This window comes from Erythrolamprus reginae, chromosome 1 (genome assembly GCF_031021105.1).
Source record: "Erythrolamprus reginae isolate rEryReg1 chromosome 1, rEryReg1.hap1, whole genome shotgun sequence".
Lineage (NCBI taxonomy): Eukaryota > Metazoa > Chordata > Lepidosauria > Squamata > Dipsadidae > Erythrolamprus > Erythrolamprus reginae.
The window spans coordinates 356,344,965-356,364,945 of record NC_091950.1 but is presented as its reverse complement, the minus strand read 5'-3'; the positions used below and the strand labels follow the sequence as shown (position 1 = coordinate 356,364,945).

General features: G+C 41.7%; 1 protein-coding gene across 2 annotated transcripts in view; it reads right to left on the bottom strand.

Moving 5' to 3' along the window:
• The window catches only part of LCLAT1 (lysocardiolipin acyltransferase 1), a 73,716-nt gene that overhangs the window by 35,014 nt on the left and 18,721 nt on the right, over nucleotides 1-19,981 (bottom strand). For both annotated transcript variants that reach the window (XM_070734308.1, XM_070734309.1), the window contains exons 2-4: nucleotides 13,438-13,606; nucleotides 2,959-3,157; nucleotides 146-292 (exon numbers count right to left, since the gene is read on the bottom strand). In XM_070734308.1, coding sequence (XP_070590409.1) covers nucleotides 146-292; nucleotides 2,959-3,157; nucleotides 13,438-13,602 — 511 coding nt within the window. In that variant the 5' untranslated portion in view covers nucleotides 13,603-13,606. The remainder of the gene's footprint in view (nucleotides 1-145; nucleotides 293-2,958; nucleotides 3,158-13,437; nucleotides 13,607-19,981) is intronic.

Genomic DNA, 19,981 nt, shown 5'->3' with positions numbered 1-19,981 from the left:
TGCTTTAAGAAGTTACAAATAACTATTTAATATTCTGGATTTAATGGTAAAACCCCTTTCTGGTATGGTTTCACTGTAATTCAACATACTTATAGTATTACTAGCAAATGTCTTAAGTGCATTAAATTAAGTAACACTGAGCTACCTGTGAGATCAGTTCCTTCAGGAAAGATGAGGAGTTGTAGTGGTTCATGGATATCACAAAAATAATCCAGCATATTTTCAAAATGTTGTTTGTCTTCTTCCCATTTCCTCTGAATGAAAATGAAGGCAGCAACCTGCATCGCCCAACCTAAAACAAATTGAAGAATTTCTTAAACACTGAATTAGTGATTTATTTGGATGGTCCCTGAACATGATTTAGATTCCCAAAGTATGCAAAGATGCTTGAATGTAAGAATTGAACATATTTTTTAAGCAAAAATATATCATAGTGTCTATGATTATATTAAAAAGATATATGCTAAAACTTGTGGAAAAGCAAGTCTTGTTTTAACTCTTTGTTTTTAAAATCTAATCTGCATTTCTACAAAAAATGTTGTAGAAACAATGGCTTGATCCCAAAGAATGGAAATTTCTTCCTATAAATTATTTTAAGAAAATGTTTCATAATCTATTTTTAAAGAGACTTTGAGGGGGGTGCAGGAAAAAATGAACCCCTTTCCAATTCTGCTGATGTTAAAAGCTAATTAGAACCTTATATTTCTACTGGAATAAATTCTACATTTTGTTCCTAAGGGATGATTTTTAAGAAGAAACAGATGTCTAACCAAACTGTCAAAGTTTGCAAAAAATGCATGCCATTACTTCCATTTTCCTTCTCAACTGAGTTTAAACATTAAATCCTTCAACATTATGAAATATACATGAGTCTAAACACATTAGAAAATTAGACATTAAGTATAGAACTATCATACTATACAGAATTTTAATTATTGTTTTAAAAATGGCAAAAAATAGCAGGACTATTTCAACCCTTTCCAAATTCTATTTTTTATTGGTAGACATCTGCATTATTTACCATTAACCATTTTTCTTGTTATTAATAACTGAGCAATTTCTCCCCTAATTTGGTACCCTCAGGATGTAGTGGTACTATAACTTCTAAAATTCTGGGGAATTCTCTCAACGCCAACAAAGCTGAAGACATCTAAAGATCAGGAGAAGCTGATCTTGTGGTTCATCAAATTTCAATTGCTTTTTATTATAGAACAGCCAAATACTTGATATTTCCCTAGAATCAAATAATTCATCAAATTATATGCAAACTATAAATCATAGATACCAGGGGTGAAATTCAGAAGGTTCTGACAGGTTCTGAAGAACTGGTAGAGGAAATTTTGAGTTCGGAGAATCGGCGTATACCACCTCTGATATATGAATTTCATCCCGATAGATGTTATGTTTATAAATCTTATGTTTTATAAAGCAACAATCCCCAATCCTTCCGTCATGGTGGACCAGCAGTAGAGGCGGAGGAGAGGAGATGGTTTCACATCTGCATGTGCTTTGCACATTTGACCACCACTTGCCCAGACTAGTTCCCAATGGGCCACAGCCCAGATGAGAGATTGGGGACCTCTGTTACAAAGTATAGAGATTTGTCTACAGATCAGTTTTTGTAGCACGTTAGTGTTGATGAAGCAAAGCAAGCTTGTTTCTGAAAATCTAAAATTACACATACACACACAGACACAATTTTTGGGGAAGTGGCTGTGCAATCCGTTCTATGTCAAACCTCATTACTGGATTGCAACAACTAAGAGGGAAACCAGAAGAAAAGTTATCAAAATGCTTAATACGAAATTGTGATTTACAATGATTTTTGTTCCATTGAAATTACTATTGGTGCTATTTCTTCCAACAGATTTAGACTTGATTAATTATCAAATTAGATAACATTTTGTATGATTACCTCTGCAGAACTAACTTATTCCCCATTTCTCTAAAACATGCTTTCTTTCTCCTTATCTGGATCAGCATTAAAATTCACATTGAAAAAAAAATCGTATCCATACTTCTGGTGTAAGCAATTCAGTAAAAATGATAACATTATAAGGAACACTTTCCAGCATGTGGACTCAAAGCTAATTCACAATATAAATAACACTAAGTAACTCTAAGTCTGACAGCTCCTGATAGAATTGCTGGAAGACATCATATGACACTGTTGATCAGACTCTCACTTAAAAAGGTCATCACCTACAATCCACAATCCAAACCACAAGCTATTTATACAAGGTTTAAAGGGACGCAGGACACACACACACTTTTGACCTTATTCAGATATTGGCTTGCACAGCATAACAGACCTCCCCTCTAAGGAATTATGGATATGATGGTAAGTACAAGCATAGTGACAAATTCAAACAAAATACAAAGCAATTCCTGGTTGCAAAATCACTTTAACTACAAATAAGCTGTTGCAAAATAAAGTGTGTTGCTTCAGTCTTTGAACAGTATGTGGATTTTATTGCCCAACTATCTTTGTATCTATTCTATCTTAACAAACACTTTCTAAACCATGCTCACATTCCAAATTGCTTTATCTTTGTTCCCATTTCTTTTCTTACATTTTACCCTTTCTCTCCCTTAAAATTCACCTTTTACATCTTCCTTTCCCTAAATTAGCCTTAATTATTTATCTCCTGCTGACATTCTTTATTTTCTCTCAACAGGTGAGAGAAAAGACTTTAGCTCTCAGGTACATGATCTGTGGCTGGACACATTCTTACCTCTTCACACTGACAACACTTTGAGCTTGCCTACTCAATAATTCCTAATCATAAAGGTTATCTATTAACTGGAGTTAATAAATTGTTAAAGAGAAGCTATATAATATTAAACATTTTTATTATTCTGAAACTTCTCTCTCCAAGAGGCTCCAGAGGGCCCTCAGGCTACTTAACAAAAATAATATATTTTAGACTATTATAAATCAATCAATCAATAACCTACCAAAACCTGGAATGACTTTGAGGGTAGATTTGAGGCAGATTTTTTCAAGTCGGAGATAGCTATATCTCAGCAAGCAACTCCATAAAAACATCCAATCCATTCGTGTTCGATGATTCATGATTATGACACTTCTTTCTCCGGGGATGAATCCATCACCTGTTATGACTACTTTTGACCCAAACACTATCTCCAGCAGGGCCTAGATAAAAAACAAAAATATTACATAACAATTGTACAAATGAGCTAAATATCTCAGATCAAATATCAACATTGATCAGTTTTTTAAATTAAAAATGCACTAAAATTTTAGACTAGCCTATACTTACTCCACAAATACAAAATAGTGTATTTTTCAGAGTACAAGATACACCAAGAAGGTGGAAAGGTTGGTGTGTCTTGTACACCAAATGCAGTAATTTTTGGCTTCGGGAAGCCCTGCTCCCGCATCCCATTTTTGTGATGGGCCCATTTTTGTTTGCAAAAATGGAGTGCATATAGAGTTTGGGAGACCTGCAGAGTGTTCCTTGGGACTGGGGGAAGGCAAAACCTTTTTTTATTTTACTTACCTGTTCGAAATCTTGGCGCATGTTATAGTCCAAAAAATACGTTAGCTTTTTTTTCTTTGCAAAATTATAATTTACCTGGAGAATTTGAAAATCTTTTCACAATAATGTAACTGCATAAATGAATATAATAGCAATTGCATGGCTACACAAGATGAGTCTAATACATCAGCAAATCCTTTAGTCGGTACTTTATGTACATATTCTTATCATAGGAGATAACTGATTTGAATAAAGTGTTCCTCTAATTCAGAGGATTGTGAGTTCTAGTCCTATTTTAGGCATGAAAAACCAGGTGTATGGGACAGGGACTCTCAGCCCAATTCACTTCCAGATTGTTGTAAGGAAAATATGAGGAAGGAGGAATATTAGGTACCTCTAGATCAGAGATGGCGAACCTATGCTACAGGTGGCACACAGAGCCATATCTCCTGACACACAAGCTGTTGCCCTAGCTCAGCTACAATATGCATGTGTGTGCCAGCCAGCTGATTTTTGGCTCGCACAGAGGCTCAGAGAGGGCATTTTTGGCTTCGAGAGAGTCTCCAGGGGGATGTGGAAGGGTGTTATGAAGCCGTTGGAGCCTGGGGAGGGTGAAACACAAGCCTACTGGTTCCACCAGAAGTTGGGAAACAGGCCATTTTCGGCTTCCAGAGGGCTTCCCGGGGACAGTGGAAGCTGTTTTCGCCCTCCACAGGCATTGAATTATGGTTGGGGGCACTCAAGCATGCGAGATACCGCACACCCATGCTCTATCGGCACCCAAGGAAAAAAAGGTTAGCCGTCACTGCTCTAGATTGTTGTAGGGAAAATATGAGGAAGGAGGAATATTAGGTACTGTATTCTCACTACCTTGAGTTATTCATAAAAAAAGATGGGATAAAACCTTAAAAAACATTAAACCAATTCTGATCTTGAATTTTATGTAACAGGGAATACAATATCCAGAGATATCTCCCTGGTATTTACAGGGCTCCAGCTGACTTTTCATTTATTTAAAAAATATTCAAACAGGTACTTGAAGCGCTTCCTGTAGTTTCATACACATTTAAAACAAAGTTTATATGATGAATTCATTTTATTCTCCTTTTACACCTGTTGTATTTTGCTTTAACTTTTGAATGTTTTTTATAGTTTTGTAAACCATTTAAAGTCTATGTTTTATAATATAGGCCTCCCAGAAACCTCCAAAAAATCTTTTTAGAACACTAAGCAAGTATCAACAAAAAAGAAAGTTAAACTGGGGTACAGAGAACCACAGAGACCAATTTTCCTTTGGTATATGTGTTTTATAACTGGATTTGTTCCCAAGGCAACCACTTTGCCAGAATATCCAGAGATGTTTTTAAAATTCTAAAGGTGTCCACTAACCAAAAAAAAGGTTGCCTAATCCTGCTCTAGGCTATAAAAGAAAGGAACAATAGGTTCACAAAATACTTGTAGTCAGAAATGTGGGAGAAGTTAATTTTTCAACCTCTATTTAGGGGGTTGTTGATGCATGCAGGAGTTATATTCTAAGGGAGTAAATCAATAATTTTCAGGTCTTTTTCCCAACTCCAGTGGAAACTTAGCTTAATTTGAGGGTTGGCATATTGTTCAACCACTGAGGATGAAAGAAAATGTTGGAGAACTGTGGGGCAATCCTTACTTGCTAAACACTGAAACAGTGTCTTACTGAATTACCACATGGTCTGAAAGAGGTTTTAGTTATGTAGTAAAAGAAACAGAAAACAGGAATACTGTTTCAAATTAGAGATACTATTTACCATATTTTTCGGTGTATAAGACACACTGGTGTATAAGACGCACCTAGATTTTAGAGGAGGAAAACAATGAAAAAAGTATTCTGAACCAAATGGTGTAGTAATACCAGTGTAGCAGAATACTTTTTATAATGATATATACTTTTTACAACCATGCATACTTTTTAAAACCATGTACACTTTTTACAAACTTCAAACTTGACAGCTTCAAGACTTGTGGACTTCAACTCCCAGAATTCCTCCACCAGTCATGCTAGTTCAGAAATGAGAATTGAAGTCCATAAGCCTTAAAACTGTCCTTATGTCTAGTTGTTCCATTCTACAACACAACAGTTCAGTTGGGAGGGGACTAAGGTGTCACTGACAGTGATGCAGTGCCTCCCGAACTAGCAATGGGAACATCTGGTGCACAAGATGCATTTTTGCAAAGGCCTTCTTGGGCACAATTGCCACCTGCTCCGTATTAAAGCTTGGATCACTGGTCTAAGTTCAGAGTCCCAGAGGAAACCAAATCGATTACCAGGGAAACATTTGCTTCTAAAACTAATTCAACAACAGTCCTGCCCTATCCCCCAACTATCTTCTTCCATCTCTAGCAGTCTGTCTTTTTAAAAGCAAAAAGAAAAAGAGAACAATAATAACCTAGGTAAATCAATTCGCTCAAGCTGCCACAGCTGGAGAGAGGCGGACCCTGCCACAGCCGTTTGCCAAGCCCGCCACCCAACAACATGGGGCCGGTGCGGACGACGGCTATGCCTCTTCAGGGCCTGTTTGCCGACCTCCTCAGACTTGGGATTCGGTGGCAGCGGCGGCCTGGGGCGTGGATGTGACATTACCAATGCTGCTGCTCCCAGTGCTGCTGCTCCTCAAAGGGAAGCTGCCAGAGCTGTCTCAGCAGTTGCCGCCACTGCCGCTTCCTCCACTAGGACCGGCTAACTCGGGCGGCACGCCTGCCTTATCCCTGCCAGCCAGAGGCCCCAGGCCGCCACCTGGAAAGTGACGCTTTGCTAAAGTGCTTAACCTGATGTGGGGTGGAGCCGCTTGACCAAACCCCTTTTTGGCCTTCTGGGAGGACTCCTCAGCCAATGCCTGCCGGTCTCCCGTGGGGAGGGAAGCTTGGGAATTCTGCATTTGGAGCCCTCTGCTCCAAATACCAGGCACCCTGCCTGTCACCAGGGGTGAGTTGCCGGCCTCCCGCCGAGGGCTGCCAGGTGGCCTCGGCAACATTCAGTGTATAAGATGCACCCAATTTTTAAAGCACTTTTTGGAGGTATAAAGCTGTTTCTTTTACACCGAAAAATATGGTAATTATAAAATCATGAACATCTTTTTCACATGACTCTCTTTGCACAGTACTGATTTGATGCTTCTGGCAAAGCCCTTGCACATTCAGAAAGTATGGTAGTTAGTAGGCATTATTTGGACAGCCAATGACCAAGGACAGCTCTGTGAGATAGCATTCTGCAATAAAGGGGCTTTGGAAAGTATTGAACATTTTAAAACATTTTTTTCTCTTGCTTTCCTTTTGAAAAGAAATGGAAAGTTATATTTCGATGATGTGGCAGTTTGCCACCATATTTTTATACAGGTAAATTTTCAAATTACAATCATTTATTCAGTGACTGTTTGAAGTTACACTGATGCCGGGAAGAAAAAAAAAAGACTTGCAACTGGTCTACAAAATTGCACTCATTGCAGTGCCCCTATTGTCATGTGATCAAAATTCATGTTTGGCAGCATTTGTAGCCACAAGAGAACTGCAACCCCACTTCCCACGTATCTCTGTGTCATGGTAGCTTCCTGTATTCTGCAGCCACTGTAATGCTGTAGCTTCGCAGACTGGTCTTTATCAATACAACTGTTGGATCTCTGAGGCTTTCTTCCCAAGATCATACACAGTGGTTTCCTTGCAAGTCCTGGCAGCTGCATCATGAAATGTCAGGGTGGGCACTGGGGTGAAATACTACTGGTCCGGTCCGGTTTGGGTGTACCGATAGCAGCCGATGGTTCAGAGAACCGGTAGCAGTGGCAGTGCAAGGCTCTGCCAACCTGCCCAGACATCGCCACTTTCTTTTCAATACGCAAAGCTTTCTGCACATGCAGAGGGTGAAAAAGTGCATGCGCAAGTGGAGGGTGGGTGAAAAAGTGTGCTGAACGATAACCTGAAACGATTTCACGATGAATCGCAGCAGTGTTCATGCCCTTAGCATTCAGGTAGTGTGTTACAGCATGCACCGCACTTGCAGGGAAATGGAATTAGGACCCTCATCTCTAACTTTCACCACAACGCCAGTCGATGATCTACTGACCACTTGTACCGCTCGTTCGTTTCCACTGACTTCCCGCTACACGACAATAATACCAACTTCCCCAGAAACATTCCCCATTAGAGCTACATGCCTTGTAACCTTACTTTTCATATAACCCTCATAGTTTCAATAAAAGTTATTTCAGTGCTTCTGTGGAGTTGATTCTTGGCTCGAGGCTCCTGCGACAGTGCTGGGCTTGAGAAAGTCTGTCAGCAAAGCTCTTGTCTAGCACCCTACGGAACCTCCACATGCTAAGAAAGCAAGCAGGAGCCGGGAGAATGGAGGGGAATGCTCTTTAGGCCACGCAGCGCTGCCAGTAACCGGAGCCACCAAATCCTATGAAGTTGGTGCCTTAATTGAGTCCAGAAGCGCGAAGGTCCAGTGACAGACTGGGCCAAAGCCATTCATGGTCAATGTCACATTATAGGCATGACAACTGCTGCCGCGGTCAGAACCTAAGCCCTCCCGCAGAACTCCCTGCAATTCTCAGTTGTTGCTTTAGAACACCTGGGGAACTGACTCATAAATTGGAAGCAAGAATCTATTGATCTTGAAGGTGAAGCAAGCAAACAGGAAAGGAACTACTTGAGCCATGCCCATCGAGTCTGAGGACTGAGTCAAAGCAGGGAGTCCTGGCAAGGCCTAATCTCTCAAAACTGGGAAGACTCGGTCCTTATTCTGAGTGGATGAGGACAACTCATCCTGAATGCTAGCTCCACCCACTATGGAGAATAACCATTTTCTTTTACTATCCAATGTTCAAATGATATATCCAAGATGGCGCCGACGACACTTGCCTCAGTGAAATGCTCTCAAATAGTTTCTTTATTTTCTATGATTCTCCATGGACCTATGTCTACCGACCAGGAATTTGTGAATATACAACAACAAAACTTTGGTTCACAGCTGAATTTAAGCAGCCATGCTGTTCCAAAGAGGAAGCCTATAGAAAAGATGAACACGCTTCTTTAATAGAAAATACAATTTAATCCAATGGAATGTATTTTTTACCCAACATGTAAAAGCCAGAGAGGAGGACTAACAGCTCTCCTGTAAGGGTTCCCAATAGCATCCAAAACTAAATCAGAGTCTGAGGCAAAAGGATTCCTCAAAGTTCCAATTTATTAACAGAGCCAGGTTGGCACATCTTGGAGAACCCCAAATTTGAAGTCCCAGGGTTTCTCCACCCATTTGAAAGTTTAAGTCCTTGCCCCCACGCCCCCATCTCCATCACACTAACCAATCTTCAACTGCCAACTTGGCAGAAACACCCATTTCCTTTTGTGCAGGTGCAGGAGTGCGAAGATAAAGGATGACCTTGACTATCTAGAAAAAATTTGTTATAGCTTCAAACAGCCCTCATGGAATTTCCCCTCGCAAATTTATTTATTTATTCATTCATTCATTCATTCATTCATTCATTCATTCATTCATTCATTCATTCATTCATTTATTGGATTTGTATGCCCCCCTCTCTGGAGACTCGGGGCAGCTAACAGCAACAATAAAGCAGTGTACAATAGTAGTCTGATGTTAGAAACAATTAAAAACCCATTAATATAAAAAACCAAACATACATACATACATACATACCATGCATAGAATTGTAAAGGCCTAGGGGGAAGAGGGTCTCAATTCCCCCATGCCTGATGGCAGAGGTGGGTTTTAAGCAGCTTACGAAAGGCAAGGAGGGTGGGGGCAATTCTAATCTTTGGGGGGAGTTGGTTCCAGAGGGCCGGGGCCGCCACAGAGAAGGCTTTTCCCCTGGGTCCCGCCAAGTGACATTCTTTAGTTGCCGGGACCCGGAGAAGATCCACTCTGTGGGACCTAACTGGTCGCTGGGATTCGTGCAGCAGAAGGTGGTCCCTGAGATAATCTGGTCCGGTGCCATGAAGGGCTTTATAGGTCATAACCAACACTTTGAATTGTGATCGGAAACTGATCGGCAACCAATGCAGACTGCGGAGTGTTGGTGTAACATGGGTATATTTGGGAAAGCCCATAATTGCTCTCGCAGCTACATTCTGCACGATCTGAAGTTTCCGAACACTTTTCAAAGGTAGCCCCATGTAGAGAGCGTTACAGTAGTCGAGTTTCGAGGTGATGAGGGCATGAGTGACTGTGAGCAGTGACTCCCGGTCCAAGTAGGGTCGCAACTGGTGCACAAGGCGAACCTGGGCAAACGCCCCCCTCGCCACAGCTGAAAGATGTTTCTCTAATGTGAGCTGTGGGTCGAGGAGGACGCCCAAGTTGCGATCCTTCTCTGAGGGGGCCAGTGATTCTCCCCCTAGGGTAATGGACGGACAGATGGAATTGTCCTTGGGAGGTAAGACCCACAGCCACTCCGTCTTGTCTGGGTTGAGCTTAAGTTTGTTGACACTCATCCAGGCCCCAACATCCTCCAGGCACCGGCACATCACTTCCACTGCTTCGTTGGCTGGACATGGGGTGGAGATGTATAACTGGGTATCATCGGCGTGTTGATGATACCTCACCCCATGCCCTTGGATGATCTCACCCAGTGGTTTCATGTAGATATTAAATAGTAGGGGGGAGAGGACTGACCCCTGAGGCACCCCACAAGGGAGAGACCTAGAGGTCGACCTCTGACCCCCCACTAACACCGACTGCGACCGACCAGAGAGGTATGAGGAGAACCACTGAAGAACAGTGCCTCCCACTCCCAACCCCTCCAGCCGGTGCAGAAGGATATCTTGGTCAATGGTATCGAAAGCCGCTGAGAGGTCAAGAAGCACCAGGACAGAGGACAAGCCCCTGTCTTGGGCCCGCCAGAGATCATCCATCAACGCGACCAAAGCAGTTTCCGTGCTGTAGCCGGGCCTGAATCCAGACTGTTGAGGACCTAGATAATCAGCTTCTTCCAAGGACCGCTGGAGCTGAAATGCCACCACCTTCTCGACAACCTTCCCCATAAAGGGAAGGTTGGAGACTGGACAGTAGTTATTGAGTACAGCTGGGTCCAGGGAAGGCTTCTTGAGGAGGGGGTGCACAAGTGCCTCCTTATAAGGGGCCGGAAAGGACCCACTCCCCAAGGAAGCATTGACAATCTCCCGGACCCAGCTCCGCGTCACCTCTCGACTGGCCGAAACCAACCAAGAGGGACATGGATCCAGTAGACAGGTGGCAGAACACACAGCTCCAATGGCCCTCTCCACTTCCTTAGGTGTCACCAAGTCAAACTCCTCCCAGACAGATGGACAAAGATGTTTAGCCCCAGTCACCTCGACTGACTCGTTGTCAGTCGACTCTGTTTTACAATTGGAGTCGAGGTCCGCTCGAATCCGAGCAATTTTATCAGCGAAATACATGTTAAAATCCTCAGCACTACTCTGCAAGGGCTCCCCAACTCCCCCCTGGTTAAGAAGAGGGCGGGTTACCCTAAACAGAGCGGCCGGGTGGGATTCCGCTGATGCAATCAAGGTGGCATGATACGCGCATCTTGCCGCCTTGAGCGCCACTTTGTAAGTCATAATATGAGCTCTTACAAGTGTTCGATCGGATTCGGACTTACGTCTCTATTCCCACAGCAAGGAATAGATTTTAAAATAGCATAATGTGTGGCAGGCCAATGACCTCCAACTAAAATGGCTTTGGCCTGACATTTCCTTATATTTAAATTACAACTCCTACCATGTTTCATTTTTCATCTGAGTGGAACTACTTGAAAATGTGATTTAGTAATATTCTGAAGGTCTTACATATACCTACACCACCTTCCAGTTTTGTTGGATAACTTCACTTTTCAGTTCTACCACTCAGGAGCCCCAATTTATAGGGGAACTTGTCATCTAAATGGGCTCCTCCTCAGAATCACCAGGGAAAAGTTTTTAGCATAAGCTCCTGGGATTTTAGATTGCTCATCTTACTTGGCACTCAATAAAGCAACACATTTTTGAAATCATTTGTTGGCAGTATTTTTAGAAAATAATGAAATACTGAAGAGGCATTTTTCCTTCATACCCTTCTTTCACAATCACACTTGCTTGCACATACTTTTTGAGGAAAGTGGTTTTACATATAATCATTTGGAGCCTGGAAGTTCTAGGTATTTTTAATTAAAGGAATGAGCCAAACCTCCTCTTCGTTTGCATGGCTGCAATATTACATACGTTACTAAAAACAGCAAACCCATTCAGAATAATGTTTCCCTATTTTGCAAGGAGTAGACAAATTGCCAATTCAAATAGTCAATTAGATAAAAAGTGAGAGTATACATGTGCAAAAGTTCACTGAAATGTTGAATAATTCAAAGGAACCAATTTGATGTATTGAATCAACACTCAGTTTAAGGAATAATTGAATAAAAGCTTTGCATAGCTTAACAGTTAATATTATTAAGTCCGTATTTCCTCAACAGCTAAATACATTTCTATAACCTAGTTATCTGGGATGAATTGGATCCTGATAGCCCTAATGAAGTAAACAGGCTTCTTGGAGCTATTAACTTGGCCTCCTTTGTTTTAGAGCTATGACCCTCTCAATTAGCCAAGGCTTCCTGTGAGACAATATGTTAGAGTCTTGGGGTGGGGAGACAGCATCTTATTGAGCCTTGTGGGGGATTATCCTTGAAAGAGAGGGTAGTCTCACCAACAATTTAAAGAAAACTCAAGAAGCTACTCCTGGAGCATATTGGACAATTTTCAGCTCCAATTGCTCTTTTTAAGGAAACTTGCTAAGAAAATGGTCATGCTATAGCTTCACGGTAACCTGAAAAAAAGGAAGATCTGCTTATACCACTTTTAATCTAGTTTGACTTCTGGGTTTGTGTTGTTTGTATTTGTTGATGATCTCTAATGGAAATAGGATGGGGGCAGTACATTCATCCTACATCTCCTTGATCTTTCTGAGATTTTTTAATATGAAAATCGACCCTAGTATCCTTCTGGACTGATTCTGCCTCACACAGTGACCATTCACAGTTATAACGGGGACGAAAAAGTAATTCTGTGACCAATGTCCAGCCAATACAGTGATCCCCCGCTCGTTGCGAGGGTTCCGTTCCAGGAGCCCCCGCAACGAGCGGGTTTTCGCGAAGTAGCGATGCGGAAGTAAAAACACCGTCTGCGCATGTGCAGACGGTGTTTTTACTCCCACAGCGCTAGCGAGGAGCCGAAGATTGGGGGCGGGGCGGCTGTTTGCCGCCGGCATGGAGGGCTTCCTAGCAGCCCCCCAAACCCGGGTTGGGGGTCCGGGGGGCGCTTGGTATCGCCGGTTTTGAGCTGAGTCCGGAAGAGAATTCGCTTCCGGACTCAGCTCAAAACCGGCGATACCAAGCGGCAAGGAACGGCTTGTCTCGGCGCTTTCGAGCTGACAGCTCGAAAGCGCCGAGACAAGCCGTTCCTTGCCGCTTGCTATCGGCGGTTTTGAGCTGAGTCCGGAAGCGAATTTGCTTCCGGACTCAGCTCAAAACCGGCGAGAATGAAAGGCGTGGGCGGGCGAAGGGCGGGCGGCAGCGAGGAGTTTGCGTGGGCGGTGGGGAAACTCCTCGCTGACGCCAGCAAGAGGGGGAAGACCCAGGGAAGCCGCTGCCATCTACGCATGCGTGCCCGGCACGCATGCGTAGATGGTATTTTTGACTTCTGGGTTGAAAAATAGCGAAGTACCCTGTTCGCAATGGTTGGGGACGCAATAAACGGGGGATCACTGTATATGTAGGATAGCTGCCATTTATTCACCAATCCAAAGCTAGTATACCAGCCTTGTTTAAACATTTTAGACTGAGCTTTAAAGCATATTATCTGGCAAGGCAGAAGTCATACACTATTTTGGAACATGGTACTGGGGTGAGGAGGAGTTTATTAATTATAGACATAAGCAACTTACCACTGGAAGTGTAAACCAAGTAGCCACAACACGATCAGTAAGCCAGCGATACCAAGCTGGGGAAATAGACATCAGTGGCAGTAGGGGACCGAGCATGAAGATACTTCCAAAGAAACTTCCCAAAAATAGTGCAAGTACAAAATAAATTCCTTTCCATAGCACCATGGTTCTGAAACACAAAGGAACAAGGATTTAAACAGGTTTAATGCTAACTTCTTCCACAAACAATATCTCTTCTGGCCATTCTAGCAGCGGTTTTCTATTTTTGTTTCTAATTATTTGTTTTAAACATTAAATAAAATAGTAATTTATGTACACAGAGAAATAATGTATCCATGCCAAGAAATAAATGTGATACATCAACTGGTGGTTATTATTACCATTATTACCATTATTACCATTATTACCATTACAGTATTACCATTATTACCATTATTATTATTATTATTATTATTATTATTATTATTACTATTATTATTAATTAGATTTATATGCCGTCCCTCTCCAAGGACTCGAGGTAGTTAGTATATCAGCCAGTGATACTAGTACCCCAAACATTTATTTTGGAAATGAGTTGACTCTGAACAGACTATCTCTGAACAGACTCAAAGAACAAATTTTGATATTTTAACTATTTAGAAATAGTGGCATTTTCTAAAATCTGCATCCCTTCTATTGAAGAGTGCTACTGACCAAAATCATGATTGCAGTACACTTTCATATTTATCTATTCATCTATCATCTATCAATCTACCCATCTACCCATCCATCCATCCATCTATCTATCTATCTTCTATGCCGCCCCCCTCCAAGGACTCGGGGTGGCTCACAACATATAATAAACAATATACAATAATCCAACACATGTCAAACTTAATTACTCTTATAAAACATGCACCAATTTCAAGATAAACATTTAATACTTAATGAAACAGATGCATAAAACTGCTTTTTTTTAATTAAATATGACTAAATTTCATAATATCCTATCCTATCATTTGTTAGGATTCTTTCCATCTTAGTATCTTAGTGGGTAACTTCCAATCATTATTGTAATTTGGAAACATTAGATTTCCAAATTACAATCTATAAATAGGCTATATCCCATTATTTATTACATTATTAAACTAGTTGCTTGTAAAAAGTAAGAGGGTACTCTTGTTCACAGTTCTGAACAGCTCTCTAAAAGATCAGTTTAAAATTGCATACAAGAATTAGCCCTGAACAGACAGGAAACTGATGTTTTTAATTTTAGGGGGAAAATAGCAGTGGAAAAGCAATCTGGCTAACTTGTTGGAATTTCAGTTCCACTAATAACACATTGCTCAGAAGGTATCTACACAAATTGAATAAAATACAAACACAAGTTGACTATCAAATCAGCTCAGCATTTAACAAATATTCTAAACAATATACACATTTATAAAAAATAAGATGGTTTTGGGAGGTGGATGATAAATATGAGAATATGAACATGAACATGAGTGCAATTGGTTCATTTTGCCCTTTGCAATTTACCTAAAATCGTATGCACGGATTCTAAGATTTGCCTTTAGCTTTACATTTTGTTTTCAAAGTAAAGTAAATGATAACAATAATCATCACCATATTAGTCCTACATTTAGTTGAAGTCTCAGTTTTTCTTGAGATTAAGTGCTTTGGTTTTATGAAAGCATATCTAATGTTTTATTAGATATATCTAATAAAATAGATAGCATATCTAATGTTTTATGAAACACTAGCATAACCCCACTGCTTTACGAGGTTCCGAAGGGCTCGGTACTCTCTCCCTTCCTGTTCAACGTTTATATGAAGCCACTGGGTGAGCTCATCCATCACCATGGACTGAGGTATCAGCAATATGCTGATATTACTCAGCTGTATGTCTTGGCCCATGGTGAGCTAAGTGATGTCGTGTCCCCCCTCTCGCAATGCCTAGAGGCTGTTAGAGGCTGGATGGGGAGCAATGGGTTGAAACTAAATCTTTGCAAGACCAAGAGGCTCTGGGTTTGGGGTTCATTGGCTCAGGGAGAATTGCCACCTTTGGTCTTGGATGGAGTGGCACTATCCCAAAAGACCCTGTGCATAATCTAGGGGTTTTCTTGGACTCATGACTCCTACTCGAAGAGCAGGGGGCAGTCGTAGCAAGGAGAGCCTTTGCGCAACTGTGGGTTGTGTGCTAGTTACGTCCTTTCCTGGACCAACTGTCCCTACTCACAGTCACTCATGCCCTAGTCACTTCTCATCTTGACTATTGCAACACACTCTACATTGGGCTGCCCTTGAAGAACATCTAGAAATTCCAACTGATGCAAAATGCGGCGGTCCACATGGTTTTGTGCAGACCCCAGTGTGCACATGTATCACCTCTTCTGAGGGAGCTACATTGGTTGCTGATTTGCTTCCAGGTGCAATTCAAGGTGCTGGTTGTCAGCTTTAAAGCCCTTCATGGCTTGGGACCAGGTAATTTGAGGGACTGTCTCTTGCCGGTCACATCTACCCAACCCATCAGAGCAGGGAGGCAAGGAATATTGCGGGTCCTATCCCCAAGAGAGATATACCTGGTGGGACCCAGAAGAAGGGCCTTCTCCATGGTGGCTCCCTCTCTCTGGAACATCATTCCCCCCAGAGATTAGAATGGCCCTCACTCTTACACTCTTCCGGAAGCGCTGAAGACCTGGTTCTGCCAGCAGGCCAGGGGAACCCCAGAGCAGGCTGGAGCCCATTAAATGGCTCATGTGATCTGCTGTCGTTGGGGCGGGGGTGGGAGTTGGTTTTAGTTATATTGTATTATATTAATTTACTTTATTCTCTTTGTTAGCCTTTATTGTTTTAAATATGGTTTTATGTTCTGTAAGCCACCTTGAGTCACCATGAGCGAATAGGCGGCAATATAAATTCAATAAAGAAATAAAGAAATATCAATATATGAGTTATCTACAACTTAAAGCATATTGTGCTTTCATCATATTCTATCCTATTCTATACCACGAGTAATAGATCTATTTCTTCTCTCAAAAAATGAACAATTAAGATTATGGTAGCTGTAACCCTACTTTCTTATTTGTGAAGAGAGGAGAGGAGAGGAGAGGAGAGGAGAGGAGAGGAGAGGAGAGGAGAGGAGAGGAGAGGAGAGGAGAAGAGAAGAGAAGAGAAGAGAAGAGAAGAGAAGAGAAGAGAAGAGAAGAGAAGAGAAGAGGTTTGTTAAATAGAATTACTTTTTTGGTATATGACAAATGACTTGAGCCACCAAATAAAATTAGGTTTCATCAAATTACTAAATTTGATCAGGGTAGTATTTCAGTTTACAGCAACTAGCAATAAAACTTTTCTTAATCTTTAGAGGTACTAACATTTCAGTTTATTCTTTAGTCAATTACTAAACAGAAACCCATCCAATAATCCATTTTTCAATGAACTTTAAAATATTACGCAATATCTTCTACTAAAAGGATAAAAGAGAAGAATGAAACCAAGCCAAAATAAATAATCCAACTCAATTTAAATGTAAAATAATATCCTATATACTTGTATGCGGATGGTACTTTCTTGCTCACCCTCTGAAGCTTTCTTTGGTTTTACACTTTACAATGGAACCACATTTTAGTGGCCAAAAGGTGTTTAAAAACCGTAAGAAAGAAATGCATATACAGTGATGCCTCGATTTTCGCGATCTCGATCTTCGCAAAACGCTATATCGCAATTTTTCCCACCCGATGACGTCACTCTCTTCCTTCCTTTCTCATCTTTCTTTCTCTCTCTCTTTCTCTATCTTGCTTCTTCCTCTCTCACACTCTCTTCCTCCCTCTCTCATCTCTTTCTTTCCTTCTCTCTCTTTCTCTATCTCTCCCCCTCTTGCTGGCGGGCGGCGGGCGGCGGACGGGCGAGCGGGGGCATCAGCGAGGAGCCGGGGTTTCCCCTTTGCGTGGGCGGCGGGGAAACCCCGATCTTCGTCTGCTCGCTGCTGCCGCCCACGCAAAGGGGAAAGCCCGATTCGGCTCCTCGCTGCTGCCGCCGAGCAGATCAGCTGCTGGGCGGCCGCAGCAGCAGCGAGCAGACGAAGATCCGGGTTTCCCCGCCGCCCACGCAAACTCCACCATCTGCGCATGTGTGGCCATGGAAAAAGGGCGCGCATGCGCAGATGGTGTTTTTACTTCCGCAACCCTACATCGCGAAATCGATTATCGCGAGGGGTCTTGGAACGGAACCCTCGCGATAATCGAGGGATCACTGTATAAAACAATGCCCACCATCCCCAATAAACTTGACAAATAGATACAAAGTTTTCCACTCTCTCAACTTCGAGCTAGATATAAAATACAATAATTAATTTAAATATATACTATTTTTTATGAAACTTGAAGTCCCAACAACACTTTGAACCAGCACATTTATTTTCTGCTTTTCTTGATGCAATCACCCTTTGTCTACTTCTCCAAATCACTCTTAGACAACTAAGATTACATCTTGTCTGCCCTCTAATAGTTCAGAGTGATATGGAGAGCATTCCCCCATTCCCTGCCCAGCACCCACAATAACAAGAACAAAAGATTCAAAGAAAATGATTGGTTCATAGGTGACCCAATGAGCATTCAGGCTTGAGAATTTTCTTGTCATATCTTAACCCTTTACACCAGTTTTTCCCAACCTTGGCCACTTGAAGATTTATTTATTTATTTATTTATTTATTTATTTATTATTTAGATTTGTATGCCGCCCCTCTCCGAAGACTCGGGGCGGCTCACAACAGAGTAAAACAAATCATAAATAATCCGAATAAGTTTAAAATATTTAAAGATTTAAAAAACCCCATATACTAACAGACACACACACACACAAGCATACCATGTATAAATTAAACATGCCCAGGGGGAGATGTTTCAATTCCCCCATGCCTGACGGCAAAGGTGGGTTTTAAAGAGTTTACGAAAGGCAGGAAGAGTAGGGGCAGTTCTAATCTCTGGGGGGAGTTGGTTCCAGAGAGTCGGTGCCGCCACAGAGAAGGCTCTTCCCCTGGGGCCCGCCAGCCGACATTGTTTAGTTGACGGGACCTGGAGAAGGCCCACTCGGTGGGACCTAATCGGTCGCTGGGATTCGTGCGGCAGGAGGCAGTCTCGGAGATATTCTGGTCCGATGCCATGAAGGGCTTTAAAGGTCATAACCAACACTTTGAATTGTGACCGGAAATTGATCGGCAGCCAATGCAGATATCTGGACTTCAACTCCCAGAATTCCCCAGCCAGCATTCCATATATCTTCAAGTGGCCAAGGTTGGGGAACACTGCCCTACACTACTGGCTTTTCAAATTAATTAGATTATTTGTATCTATGAATTTTAAAGCCATGGTAATTTAGCTTGAAAGCTAGTTGGATGACTATAAGCCTGCAACTCTCTTAGCCCAATCCATTACACAGGGTTTTTATTATGAAGAAAATAGAGGAGGGAGCATTATGTATGCCTCCTTGCACAAAAATAAAGGTGGGATTTAATCTTCATAAATAAATAAAGCACCTCTACTACATATTTTATTAACCTACTGTGCTGGAAATTTAAAGCTCATACACTGAAATCTGAAATAAACCTTTTGATTGAAAATGTGTACACTCCTACCTCTTTGAGTAAATACTTCTCTAAAATTCTGAAATAAGCATAAACAAATCAATTATTTTGTCATATTTTTATTTTCTTCCTCCTGACCTTCTTGCTGATATTGCTGTTGATCTCAATTTGTTGGATAGTTGATCTCAATTTATAAGAAATGTACAGAGATACAACTTATGTATGTGTTAAAGAAGTGTATAGATGTACATATACAAAATACATACATAAAGTGCAGATAGAATGTCCTCACTTATATCCATACACACTATTTACATCATCTATCCATCCATCCATCCATCCACCATCTAAAAAGCATTTCAGTGAACATCCTAAAGTGCTTTTTCAAGAGGCAACTGTTCTGAAAAAAACACCTTTGGGAGAACCATTTATTTATTTATTTATTTATTATTTAGATTTGTATGCCGCCCCTCTCCGCAGACTCGGGGCAGCTGACAACAAAATGAAACAATTCATAACAAATCTAAATTATAGTTTAAAATATTTAAAAAACCCATTTACTAAACAAACATACATACAAACATACCATTCATAAATTGTATATGCCCGGGGGAGATGTCTCAGTTCCCCCATGCCTGACGACAAAGGTGGGTTTTAAGGAGCTTACGAAAGGCAAGGAGAGTAGGGGCAGTTCTAATCTCTGGGGGGAGTTGGTTCCAGAGGGCCGGGGCTGCCACAGAGAAAGCTCTTCCCCTGGGCCCCGCCAACCGACATTGTTTAGTTGACGGGACCCGGAGAAAGCCCACTCTGTGGGACCTAATCGGTCGCTGGGATTCGTGCGGCAGAAGGCGGTCTCAGAGATATTCTGGTCCAATGCCATGAAGGGCTTTAAAGGTCATAACCAACACTTTGAATTGTGACCGGAAATTGATCGGCAACCAAAGCAGACTGCGGAGTGTTGGTGAAACATGGGCATAGCTAGGT